This window comes from Equus quagga, chromosome 3 (assembly GCF_021613505.1).
Source record: "Equus quagga isolate Etosha38 chromosome 3, UCLA_HA_Equagga_1.0, whole genome shotgun sequence".
Taxonomy (NCBI): Eukaryota; Metazoa; Chordata; class Mammalia; order Perissodactyla; family Equidae; genus Equus; species Equus quagga.
In genome coordinates this window covers 68,639,884-68,653,295 of record NC_060269.1, presented here as the reverse complement: position 1 = coordinate 68,653,295, position 13,412 = coordinate 68,639,884, and the positions used below count along the sequence as shown (strand labels likewise).

At 55.3% G+C, this 13,412-nt stretch overlaps 1 protein-coding gene across 2 annotated transcripts in view; it reads right to left on the bottom strand.

Annotated features, from left to right (window-relative positions):
* PEBP4 (phosphatidylethanolamine binding protein 4) overlaps positions 1 to 12,612 on the bottom strand; it is a 184,978-nt gene extending 172,366 nt beyond the window's left edge. For both annotated transcript variants that reach the window (XM_046657628.1, XM_046657630.1), the window contains exons 1-3: positions 12,452 to 12,612; positions 12,213 to 12,349; positions 6,339 to 6,465 (exon numbers count right to left, since the gene is read on the bottom strand). In XM_046657628.1, coding sequence (XP_046513584.1) covers positions 6,339 to 6,465; positions 12,213 to 12,343 — 258 coding nt within the window. In that variant the 5' untranslated portion in view covers positions 12,344 to 12,349; positions 12,452 to 12,612. The remainder of the gene's footprint in view (positions 1 to 6,338; positions 6,466 to 12,212; positions 12,350 to 12,451) is intronic.
* Positions 12,613 to 13,412: the final 800 nt, after the last annotated feature.

Sequence of the window (13,412 nt, the reverse complement as noted above, 5' to 3'; positions counted from 1 at the left end):
AGCGGGCAGAGGAAAAGCGCACGGTCCAGGAGCTGGGGCGTCCCAGCTCTAGGCTCGCCAATCCACTTCACGTATCTGTGCGTTAGAGAAAACTCACGTCCAGGAGGTTGTGAGCAGACGCAGATGAGGTGCGGGGCAACAAGTGGACAGGCACTGGGCTCCCAGGCTGAGCATCGGCCTTCTCCTGTGGACCTCGGGCCTCAGTGCCCCAGCGTGGGACCTGCCTGGCCCACCTCTCACGGCTGATGGGAGATAAGGGCTGTCCTGACAGGGAAGGTGCTTTGAAAACTATAACGCTTACAGTCTTGTTACCAAGAGATCCCCCCGCACTCGGCACTTAGCTCCATATCGCGCGCGAGCATCACTGTGGAACGGCCTGCTTCCCGGCCTGGCTCCCAGCACACAAAGGTCTCTGCCTCAGGGAGTTACACGCAGTTGGAGAGACAGACAAGGTAGCAAATGGTGAGAACATGGAAGCTAACACCAGGGGCAGGAGGGGGTGGGTCCTGTCCACCGGAAAATCTTGGTAGAAACATCAGTTAAAGGAAACACAATTCCAGAAGAGAAGCTAAGCCACAGGACCACTGGCCACTGGCTTGGGCAAAGATGGACGCGTCACCAAACCCTTGCACAGTGAAGAAGGTGCTGGAACTGGAGTCGGGAGGCCTGGCTGTAGTCTAGGCTCTCTATTAATCTGAAAAGGCTACATACTGTACAATTCCGACTATAGCACATTCTCGAAAAGGCAAAACTATGCAGACAGCAAAAAGGTCAGTGGTTGCCAGGGGTTAGCAGGGAGGGAAAGATGAGTAGGAGGAGCATGGAGGATGTTCATGGCAGGGAATCCACAGCACCATTCTGTAACAGTGGACACATGTCATTATACATTGGTCCAGACCCCTGGAGTAAGGAGCCCCGAGGGAACCTCAGGCAGACTGTGGACTCTGGGTGGTTATGACGTGTCAGTACAGGTTCATCCTTGGCAACACATGCACCCCTCTGTGGGGATGCTGATGGTCAGGGAGGCTTGTCGTGTCAAGGGGCAGAGGGAAATCTGTGCACTTTCCGTTCCATTTGGCTGTGAACCTAAAACTGTTCTAAAAAATGAAGTCTATTAAAAGCAACCTAGATGCCCATCAACGGATGAATGGATAAAGAAGATGTGGTAAATGTACACAATGGGATACTACTCAGCCACAAAAAAGGATGAAATTGGGGGCTGGTGCTGTGGTGTAGTGGTTACGTTTGTGTGCTCTGCTTCAGCGGCTTGGGTTTCAAAGTTTCAGATCCTACACAGCGCTCATCAAGCCATGCTATGGCAGTGTCTCACATACAGCATAGAGGCAGATGGGCACAGATGTTAGCCCAGAGACAATCTTCCTCAAGCAAGAAAAAAAAGAGGAAGATTGGCAACAGATGTTAGCTCAGGGCCAATATTTCTCACCAAAAAAAAAAAAAAGGATGAAATCCGGCCATTTGTGAGAACATGGATGGACCTTGAGGGTATTAAGCTAAGTGAAATAAGTCAGAGGGAGAAAGTCAAATACCTTGTGAGCTCACTCGTAAATAGAAGATAAAAACAACACCAAACACATAAAGACAGAGATTGGATTGGTGGTTACTAGAGGGGCAGGGGGAGGGAAGAGGGCCAAAGGGGTGATTGGGCTCATGTGTGGTGATGGATTGTAATTAGTCTTTGGGGGTGAACATGATATAATCTACACAGGAATCGAAATATAATGATATACACCCAAAGTTCACATAATGTTATAAACCAATGTTACCGCAATTAAAAATAGGTACGTAATTCCCCTTGAGCTGCTGTTCGTCTGTAAAGGGAGACACCAGTGCCCGCTCTGCCTGCCCCACGTGGCCGTGGTCAGGGCCAGACAGGCTCTAAGACACAACAATGTGCTGTTGGGTGCCAGGGTGCGCCGGAAGGGGAAGATGTCCTCAAAGTCCCACGGCGTGACGACAGTGGCCCACCGGCCCCCCAGCAGCCACCCATGCCGTTCTGGGCCTGTGCCTGCCGGGAGGGCCGTCAGACTGCAGGGCGTCCCCCGTCCCAGCAGTCGCTTCTTGTAGCAGCAGGTCCCCCACTTCCTCCTCTGCTCCCCTCACCCCGAGTCTGCACGTTTTAACAAATAACCAGGGATGTTATGACTCACGTAAAACCTTTCTCTGAACTCCTGTTTAGGCCATGACCCTCCCTCTCCAGTGAGAGCAGGCAACAAGTCACTGCCGCGATCAAAAGTCACATGCTTGCCCCTCTAAATGACTCTGACAAAGGTGGGCAGCTGTTTTAAAATCCAGGAAGCCTCTGTGCACACTCCAAAGAGGCCACTGCGAACAGCTCCTGAACACACGCAGAGCCCACATGGACACTTGGGAATGACCGTTTCTTTGCAACCAGGATGCAAACCCATTGGACTCTCCTTTCAGGCCCCATATGCCACCTCGGTGGAGCAGCCCACACAATTTTTTCAAAGAAACACTATTTGATCTGAAACACACCTGAAACCTGTTTCCCCAGCACTGACTGGAAGGTCTCAGCCAACATCAGATACTCAATTGCCAAGCAGACACCTTGCTCGCCTGTGCTTCAGGGAGCATCACTGGGAGCAGGCGGCTTTATTAACAGGTTCCTGGAGGGTCGGCTCAGGTCTGACCAGAGGGTCTGAAAACTCCGGAGCGGAGAGCATAATAACAGGAAGGGGTGGGGGCTGGGAGTGCAGATCAAGGCTGAGACGCTCCCTAAGGAAGCTGCCCAGAGCAACATGTCAGTGGCAGAAGCTTCTCCCAGTGCATTCTTCTAACAACGACAACAGTGAGCATCCTCACCACAGGGAGATGCCCGGGTTGTGGGCAGGGCTGGGATTATTTCTGTTGGTGACCCTAGCTCCAGCAACAGTGTCCAGGAGAGGGGCAGAGAGCAGAGCTCCATCAGGGTGGCTCTAGGGCTGGATCATGAATGGATGAAGGAATGACGCCCTGAGTCCAGCATGGACATTAGGGGCTGTTTTCTAGGAATCCGGGTGGGTTCAAGGCAAAACTGCGTAGGTAAAAGAGCAATGGACTGGAAGGCAGGAAACCTGCTGTCTAGGGCTGGTTCTTGCACTTCTCAGCTTTGGCACATGGGACCTGGGGCATCGTCCCTCACCTGCAGTTGTGGGGGTAATTCCTACTCTGCCCATCTCCTGACATTGGAAGGATCTCGTGAAATCTTGCATGGGAAATTTCTTTGCAACCTAAAAATCAGACTGCAAAGGTTAGAGATGGTGATAAGCATTGCTTCTCTTTCACTTGGTCCCATTGTGGCCAGAGGTGCCCCCATAAGAGATGGCTGAGTGGCCTGGGTTGGGGTGGAACACAGCCAGGGCCTCAAGACTTGTGTGGGAACTCCCGGGGTATGTCCAGTGGCAGCTGCTGCTTTGGTGGCACCCCTCTAATCACTTTTGAAGCAAGGCATTGTTCCCGCGGGCAAGCGTTTGGAGCTCTGCAGACCTGGGCTTAAAGCCCAGCTCTGCCGCCGTCCAGCTCTACACTTGGCCTGGGCACTACCTCCCAGAGGCACTTCTCTTGTCTTTCCTCCCCAGCAGTCTTCCCCTCTTCTGATAACCAGCACCTTGATTCTCCTTTGGGGGAACATCTTCTGCTCTCAGCTCTAGCAGAGCAAGTGGGGCTGCCCAGGGTCACTGTCTGGTTCAAGGACGTTGATGTGAACCAAGCAGGACAAATCTTGGGACTTTTAATGGTTGGAAAGGGTCAATCTATTCCCACTGGGATTGAGAGAATGGCAAAGCATAAATCTAAAGCTGATGGGGTCATCTTTGTCACCATAAGAGTCTATGTACATATAAAACCAGCACAGAAAAAAGTAGAGGAAAGGGACAGATAGCTAGACTCCTCCTGACATTGTTTGAGCACCTGAATCCAGCCACGCCTGAAGTTATCTTTGGAATTTTCAGTTTGTGAACCAATAATGCCTTCCCTCTTTCTTCTTTTTTGGCACAAGCCAGTTTGAGTTGGCTTTTGTCACTTGCCACAACAGTCTTGACTAAAGAAATACTTAACTTGCAGACTTGAAGACAGCATTACATAAAATGACACAATGAATAGTACCAAGCACGAAGGGGATACCCCTGATGACTGGTGGCTTTTGATAACTGTTACTGACTCTGCTTTCTCAGAGGCCAAATTTCCATAAACTGTAGTTCTATAGTAGTAGAATGCTACTTTTTCTTTCCACCCCTGTGATCAAACCTTTGCAAAATCTCTGCTCTTCTTGGCTTTCTTTTGTTTTCTTTTCTTTTTTGTGAAGAAGATTGGCCCTGAGCTGACATCTGTTGCCAATCTTCCTCTTTTTTTTCTTCTTCTCCCCAAAGTCCCAGTACATAGTTGTGTATTCTAGTTGCAAGTCATTCTAGTTCCTCCACGTGGGAGGCTGCCACACCACGGCTTGATGAGTGGTGTGTTGGTCTGCACCAGGATTGGAACTGGCACCCCCCAAGAGGAGCGCGTGAACTTAACCGCTTGGCCATGGGGCTGGCCCCCTGCTTGGCTTTCCTAGGTTTTCCCCCAACACCGCCTCTGGGCTCCAACAGAATGGGAGATTTCAAAATCTGGAGGGAGTGATATCTTCTCTGCGTGATGTGTGCATACCGCAGGACAATCACTATCAACTAAACCAAATCAAACGCAAAGACTTTGCCAACTTGCTTCAAACTTGTCCCTCCCGACCACACCAGGTACTCAGAAAGTCTACACTGCCATCTAGTGGATGTGTGCGGCAATATCAGGCGCAACGGAGCCCTTTGCGGAGAATCCCTTGGGGACAGTCACCGGACTGTGAAAGCATCGGGTCCACCCTCCCCGCTCAGTGTGTGAGAAACCCGAGGACGTGTGAATTAACAGTGAAGCCGAGACTCTTGTCCATGGGGCGGCACACGCTCTTCGCTGAGGACGGGGCTCTTGCCCGCTTCTGCAGCCCTCCACCTCCCGGCCCAAGTTACAGCCACCACGGCCTACCCTCTCGCCGCTCCTCCCACTGTCCGTGAGCGTGCCCCTGGCCCGGGTCTCCAGAGAGGAGGGCTGACGTGTGTGTGCGTGCGCATATGTGCGCGTGCGTGGGGCGTGGGCGGGTTACGTGCTTGCTCGGGCTCCGGAGGAGCGGACGTTTGCGTGGTTGCAGACGCGCAGCCTGTCGAAGCTCCACGTCCTCAGTCTGATAAAGTGTGAGACGCATCACGGTCATTTGTTTCCTGGAAGTGAAAACCAGTGCGAGCAAGAAGGAAACCCCTGCCCCTCCGCGTCTGGAAACCTGTGCAGTCCCCGCCTCTGCCCTCGCTCGGTGTCTTGCTGTGCCCGCCCCCGCATAGGCACTGACAGCCCACAGGCGGACCGACCCACGACGAGAGCCCGCTCCCTGTCACAGTGCACAGAGGGACCAGACGGCCTCGGTGTGCGTGTGGTCACATCCTGGCCATGGCCCTTCTGTTTCCACCCTGCAGTCCCCGGCCTAGGCTGACAGTGGCACCTCCTACTAAAACAAAGTAGAAGGCGAGGCCGCCCTCCAGCCCCGATGCTTGGGGGGTCAGTCCGGCCCAGGAGTCAAGGAAGAAAGAAACAGCGACCAGACACTGGAGCAGCTCCTCCAGGACGTGGCCTGGCCCCTGGGGGCAACAGCTGCAGCCCTGCTTCCCACTTGCGCGGCCCTTCCCCAGGGAACTACCTCCCCAGACCAAGAGACGCTCCCATAACAAGACGATACTAATCGTTTCTCAGTGAATGGACAGTTATTTCCAAAATGCTTCCGTCTTGTGTTTTAGACGACTCTGGGCAAGCTTTTGAGCGTGTTTCATATTGTGATGACGGAGTAAGGGCGCACCGACCCTGCTTGTTCAGCCTGCGTGAGACGCCCCTAGAAACGAGCACCGCGGGAAGACCGCGGCGCAGCCCAGCCGCCCTGCCCCTTGAGGAAGGACTCCCACAACCGCCCTCCTCCTCTTCTCGGCCGAGCCCACAGCGCGCCCGCACTGGGCTCCACGCTCACTGAGGAGTCAGGCTCTGGGGCTCAGGGGCTGCAGGGCCAGGGAAAGGCCGGGGCGGAGAGGCCCCTGAGCCTGGCCAAGGTTCCACCTGCTGCCCTCCCACCCGCCCCAACCTCCTCCGCCGCTGGGGGCTGCTCTAACCGGGGCGCCTGCTCAGCAAGAGCCTTCTGGTATCACCAGACCCAAGCAGATGGCTCTGCACGTGGCTTTCAGTCACCCAGCTGAGTAAGCTCGGAGGGAAACCGAGGCCCACAGCTCTCCCCGCGCAGGCCAGCCCTGCTCACTCACCTCCATGGCCCAGGGGAACTTGACGATGGGCTCGGGCCAGTGGGTGATCTTCTGTCTATAGTTGTTGCAGACAGGAACAAACATGCACCCGACGTTCCCCAGCTCTGGGTAGAAAACCTCAAGGCCCCTAGAAGAGAGGGAGGTGGTCAGCCCACGTCAGGGTTTCAGGGGAGCCTGGGGTTCACTGTCGGGATTGAATCCTAGACCTGCCACTAACTAGTTGTGTGACCTGTGTGGCCTAAGAGTCACTTGGCCTCTTGGGGCCTCAGTTTCTTCACCGGTAGAATGCGTACACTGATAGTACCTACTTAGAGGGTTGGTGTGAGGAGGAAAGTAAGCGATCCATGTTCGCAGCAGAGCCGGGCGTGTCGTCAGTGTCAGAAAGTGTTGACTATTGTCTGCATTTACTCAAGAAGATTTTACATCCTTGGCAAGCTTGGTCAGTGTCTTTAGAGTAGGATTGGGTTTAGAAGAACAGTATCGACACATTGCTTTCAGGAATGTTCTTGCTACATAAAGAAAGGTTTAGCAAGATAGCACAGCCTTCTTCATGGGCACAGACTTCTGTCTCCCCCAAACGATCAGGATCCTCTCCATGCCTGAAAATCCCACCAGAAGTTCAATAATCCACTTCTCTGGGTTAAGTACTGCCCACACCATGGGCTCTCGAACCACCATTCATTGCGCTTTCAAAATGCAAATAGCTCCCAGGGGTGAAACATCTAGTCGCTCAGACTGTGGGATGCGTCTGCTGATCTGCTTTTTGAGAAGGGCCTGAATGGCGTGCGCGCTCTGAGAACGGGGCTCTGGGAGGCCTGAGCCCACGGCTTCCCCAGGGTCAGCCTTCAGGGGGCATGTGTGTGAGACTGGGGATGCAAGCCCAGGCTTTCAAATAGATATGTATATAAAAAGACCTTTGTGCCAACTTTTCTTTTTTTTTAACTTGCCCTTCCTCCCTGCCCTTCTGTCATTTTTTTATCACCAAGATCCAAGGTCTCTGCAGGTTCATTTGCTTTGGATGGTTCAATGAGCGAGAAGGAGTGGGTCCTCAGCCCTTCCAAAAAGCCCAGCATGGGTGAGCAGCTCCACAGCATGCCAGTCACCCAGAGCTGGCCACGGTCCCCTGCTGGGGGACATCTGAAGGGGACCCAGAGTGAATGTAATTAGGGGGAGCAGATCTGAAGAGGGAGCTGCCGGGGCTGGGACCTGGGAGAAGGGCAAGGACAGCTTCCTGGTGGGGAGCCCCACATCCCGCTGCCCCTCTTCCCGCGGCTCCTGAGGGCCCACCCCGGGCAGAGGCAGCAGAGCCTGCGGCACCAGGCAGAGGCTGGGCACCCCGTCGGCCAGCAACTGCAGTGCCGGGACTCAGGCCAACCGAAGCCAGCGAGCTGACCCACCAGCTTGCTGAGTATACTTGTTTCTTCTGACTCTTCCCCAGTTTACCGTAATTCCTTCTAGATGGCGTGGTTTTGGTAGCTATTGAAGAAGTTTTGGAGGACGGTTCCATTTCTCACCACAGCAGCATTTTAAGGACTGTTCAGTCCGTTTCTGCCACAACTCCCTGCCACTGCAGCTAGTGAGATTGAGGCTGAGAGAAGGGACCCTCCACTGGCAGAGAGATGGAGATTCAGCACACAGCACGGAGCCCGGAAAGGGCAAGGGGCACGGAGGAGGGAACTGAGGGTCAAAGGGGCCTTCCCCAGGGGCACGAACCCCCCAGGTCTCCTCTTTTCATCCCAGCAGAAAGGCTGCAGATGTTAAAATAGTGAAGCAAAATCACCCAATTGACATATGGAGAATGGGCCTAAAGCCCCAGAGGACGCCCCGGCAGGGTACATGCCCCCACTCCCCTGTTACATGCCTAGGGCGTGGCCAGCCTGGGCTTCAAAGCCCACATGTTGCTCCACACAGCGGGACGTGCCAAGGTCATGTGCAGGCCTCGGTCCAGTTTAGCAGTTTTATCAAAAGCTTGGAAAAGGACACAGAAGGCAAATTTATTAGATTTGTGAATGGCACAAAGCTGATAATTAACAATTCAGATGATCAAATCGGCCCAAAAGAAGATCTGGACAAGCCCGAGATGAAGTGACTCAGAAATTAAATTTAGTCAGAACACACTTTAAAACTTGCATTCACGTTCAAAACCTTGAAGGCGCCGTCTTCCTGACTGCCCTTCCCACTCAGGAGTACCTCACACAGGACACGCTCCGATCTGCGTCCTGAGATCTGGGGCATCTCCCGGTCTCCTTGACAGCATGAGGAGATCACCCGAGAGAGTCAGGGGAAAGGAGCGGAGTTCTGGTTGCAGCTTAGCCATCGTCTAACATTGTGTGAGTGATGAGGGGATGGCATTTATTGGGCCTCTCCAATAGATCAGGTGCATCACACACGTATTATTTCATTTCATCTGACAATTTTGCAAAGCAGCTATTATCGTTATTCTCATCTCCCAGATGAGTAAACTGAGGCCCAGAGAAAGTCAAGGAACCAGCCCAGGGTCTCACAGTTGGTGAACTGAGAGCATAAGAGGGAAGAGGGTGTGGCAGGCAGGCGGAGTCCAAGATGCCCCCAGTCGGCCTGTCTCCTGGAGTAATCCCTCCCCTTGAGTAGGGGCTGGATTGAGTGACTCACCTCCAACAGAAGGTGGCTGAGGTGATGGGATGTCACTTCCAAGATTAGTTTATAAGAAGACTGGGGCTTCTGCTGGGGGGCCCTCTCTCACATGCTCTCCCTCTCGGGTCCTTACTCTGAGGGAAGCAGCTGCTGTGTTGTGACCAGCCCCACGGAGAGGCCACGAGCAAGGGACTGAGGCTGTCAACAGCTGCAGAAGTGAGCTCAGAAGCCAAGCACCCGAGCCCTGACCAGCCTGTCCTTCAGAGGAGACTGCAGCCCCAGCTGACAGCTTGACTACGACTTCCTGAGAGAGTCTGAGCCAGAGACCCCGACTGAGCCATGCCACAGAGACCGGGAGACAACAGATGTGTGCAGCTGCTCAGTTCTGGGGGCAATTTGCTGCACAGCAATAGACAGCTACTGTGGAGGCTTGTCTGCACTTTGCCCTGTACCACAGGGCTTCCCGAGAGAGGCACGCGGCTTCTCCACGCTTCTGTTTGGCTAGATGGTCACTTAAGTTCCGTCAGCATTGTAAGAACTGGATCAGAGAAAATCGGCTCCCCAGCTGTACCTGTGGAGAGGGCTCAGAGTTCCAGCTGCCTGAAAGCTGGGGTGACAAGAAGGCCCGTGGAGGGGAGGCTGCCTCCACAGAGGTATGAGGGGACTTGGTGGGCACCGCCACCCTCTACTGTGTGGTTCTCAGTGTGAAAGTGTGGGCACCATGCTTAGAAAAGAGCAACAGGTCTGTCTCCAATGAACCCTTCCTGAAGGTGGGGCCCAGAGGCCCAGAATGGGCCCAGGATGGAGGTGGGTCCCCAGATTAGAAAGAGCTTTGAGTGAAGGTGGGGAGGAGGGGACGAAATCTGTCTCCAAACATTTGAAGGACTGTCAAGAGGAAGAGAAACTAGGCTTGTTCCATGCAGCACCTGGGGAAAACTAGAAAGAGTGGGGTGAAGTTAAAGTCAGCCTCTGTCCGCGGAGAGGATGCTCTCTGAGGGGTGGAGCTCTTCCCCACAAACGAGGGGGCTTGCGAGGTAGCTCCCGGCCACTGGGAGAGGCCACCAGGGCCACTCATGCGGGGGCAGCAGGGTGAGGGTTGCTGAGCGGATTCACACCCAGTGGGTTCAAGTTGGATGATATGGTTCTCTCGGTTCTGAGGTTGAGCCTGGGGTTCTGACTCTCAGTGTTTTGTCCGTCTAGTCTGGCTTATCTCAAGAGAAGCTGGGGTATTTTTCTGGAAGAGCTTTCCTCTTAACCATGTTTCCCGCTGCTTGTCACTGTACATCAAACTCCTCCCTTATGGATTAATACCTTTAGGCCTTGAGTCCTAATTTCAAGAATTCCCTATTAGACTATAAATGCCCACAAGGGGAGTGGCTTCTCTGGGGGGTGTCTTGGTGAGGTCAGAAGCCTGAGCTGAGCAGGGTTCTTGGGGAGGGGCCCAGAGCAGGGGTACTGATCTCTCCTTGGGAGTCTGCTATGTCCGTGATGTGCTCTTGTTCCCTGACGGTCTTTTACAAACAAAATCTTCAGCAGCAATAAAGACAAAGCTTCCTTTTGCAATGATGGTTTACAGTCAAAAGACCTTTTCCTGGCGTACAAGCCCAGTGTCCTCAGTCTGTGTTTGTCAGACTGCGGGTTTTGCTGGTGTATTTCAGGGAGTCCTGAGAATGGCTCCTGCAAAGGACTAAATGTTTGTGTCCTCCGAAATTCATATGTTGAAATCCTAGCCTGCAACGTGCTGGCATTAGGAGGCGGGGCCACTGGGGGTGACTAGGTCGTGAGGGTGGAGCCCTCATGAATGGGATTAATGCCCTTATAAAGAAGCCCCAGAAAGCTCCCTCACCCCTTCGACTGTGTGAGGACACAGCGAGAACATGGCCGTCTGTGGACCAGGAAGTTTCTATGACAGCTTCTCACCAGCCATGGAATCTGCTGGCACCTTGATCTTGGACTTCCCAACCTCCAGAACTATGAGAAGTAAACGTCTGTTGTTTGTAAGCCCCCTTATATGGTGTTCTGTTACAGCAGCCGGCATGGACTAAGACAGCTCCCCTCTACCGGAGCGTGAGAAGCTCCAGGCCCTGGATGAGGTCAGCACCGAAGGCGGGAAGGGGAGCGTGTGAGTGTAGAGCCAGACGAGGGGTTGATGCCCCCTGCCTCCTGTCAGCTGTCAGCACCGTTTTCTCCCCACAGACTGAATTCCTCATGTGCAAATGGTGATGGGAATCCCTCCCTGGTGGGCTCCTGATTCCAATGGAATGAGTCCAGGAGTTTAAAGCACGTAACAGGTGCCCGAAGCTCCCACGTGTGCCACGTGCACAGCCCCCAGGGCGCCAGCATGCAGACCTCCACAGGCCAGGGCCTAGGGCAGCTGGGCCCAGGCTGGGCACCTCCAGAGACCACACAGAGATGATCATCTTCCATGTGTTCCACAGTGAACGTGGGAAGCACAGAGGCACCCCATCATGGGCCATTCTCGGGGCCTCACCCTGCCTTGCCCTGGCCCAGATGGCCTCCCCAGCTCATGGGGCTTGACCTTATGCTGCCAGAGTAAAAAAGCCTCCCTGAGTCTGGAAGGTTCCACTCAGCAGAGCAGATGGAGGATGGGAGCCCACCTGGGAGAGGCAGCCGCATGCTCTCCTTCTCCCATATGAAACCTCACCTGGAACTCTTTCACCAGAGTTTTAAGAATGTACCTCCAAACCTGAGGCCCCTCCTCTGCCTTGGAAGGGAAGAAGCCAGCCTCCGACCCCCGTGTTCCTCTCTGGACAACGTCCAGTGGCCTCACTCTCTGCCTGTCCCAACTCTTCTGGGGCCTCGCTCCAGAAAAGCAAACAACTGCATCTCCCCAGGGAGCATCAATCACACACCCTCCGTCAACCGCCCATGTCCGTGAGATCCCGCTTTGCTGGGGAGGAGGAGCCTTGGGGCTGCAGGGAGGGTGGTCTCTCGGGGTGCCAGCAGGGAGGGGGAGGCCGGCACCACAGGGCCCACAGGTTTGGAGGCCCCAGGGCTGCTGACTGTGTCCACATCCCCCTGGTCCTGGGAGGACCGCCCTCTGGAAGCAGGAGCCTGTCTCGGGGTCCTTTCCTCAGTGCTGCCCTCCCTCCAGGTAGTCTCCAAGGCTGCCTTGTTTTCTGCCTGTCCACAGAGGCTGCCTCAGGAGAGGTGCTCCCCGGTTCTGGAAACACCCCTCCCAAGAGCTCTTCTCCGGTTCCCACCTGCCCACTCGCTTTGTGGGGTCCCGCCCAGCCTTACTTGCAGAGGACAGCATCGTTGTCAGGCAGGGCCTCATAGACGCACGGGTCGTTTTCGTCCTCGTCTTCAGTCGCCACCATCGTGACGCCCAGGAACAGGGCTGCCACAGCCAGCCTCATTGTCCAGCCCATGGGCACCTGGGACAGAAGGAGCCTTTTAGAGTTGACAGGCCCTCTGCTGGGGCGCCCTTCCCAGCCCGCACGCCCCCACCCTAAGGGTCCACGGGGTCGGACAGAGACCTCGGAGAAGCAGAGGGAGAAGGACGGGCTGCTGCCTGGGCCCCGACAGCTAACCTGCCACCTGGACACAAGCGCCCTGGGAGGCCCTGGGCCTGCTCCAAGCAGGACTCGAGTTGCAGTCCTGGCTGAGGCCCGCCTCTGTCAGAGCAGGGCTGTGCTGTCACTCTCGTCCCCACTGCCAGGGCAGAGAACAGGCTGCAGAGCAGCTTATGTAAGCCTCTGCGCACTGCTCCTCATCCTGCCCCACCACCCCGCCCCCCGCACTTTCCCCTTCGAGGTCAACTGGCTGATGGCCAGCCTGCTCCTTTGGCTTTGAGGCTGGGAAGCTGATGACCCCCAAGCCTTAGGTGGGGGCAGGTTCTGGGGTGCTTGTGAGAGCCTGACCTTGGTTGTTTTTCTAGAAGTTAGGGTTTGGTGGGCTGTGCCCCTTGGACAGCTCTGCTTCTCCTGCCCACTGTTCCTGGCCACCTGCCACAGCAGCCTCGGGGCTGTCTGATGGTGGATGCAGTTGGACGCAGAGACCCTGTGTAGGAGGGGCTGCTGTAGGTGGGGAGGGCCGCCGGGCCCCAGGCCGCCTCGGAAGGGCCAGCTGAGGACAGAAGGGTGCGGCCAACTGCGCCTCATGCATGCTGAACTCAGCACTCTCCCAAATAACAGTCTCTGGAGGGGAGGGCCAGCAGCGCTGCTGGGCGGGGCAGCTTGCACAGCACTGTGCTGGGGGGAGGGCGGCCTGGGACTGCGCCAGTGAGGCCCTTGGCAGGGACCTGAGGGCCCGCCTTCCCTGGGGGAACAGGCCTGCAGGACAGAGCGTGGGGGACTCCGACTGGAAGCCCAGGGGCAGAGGAAGATCAAAGGCAGGCCTCCCACAGCCTTTCCACTTGATCTGCCCTCTGTCCTCTCTGAAAAGTTGGGGGGCTCTGAGCTTCACCAGGCGGGGCGGGGCGGGGCGGGGAGGTGGGGG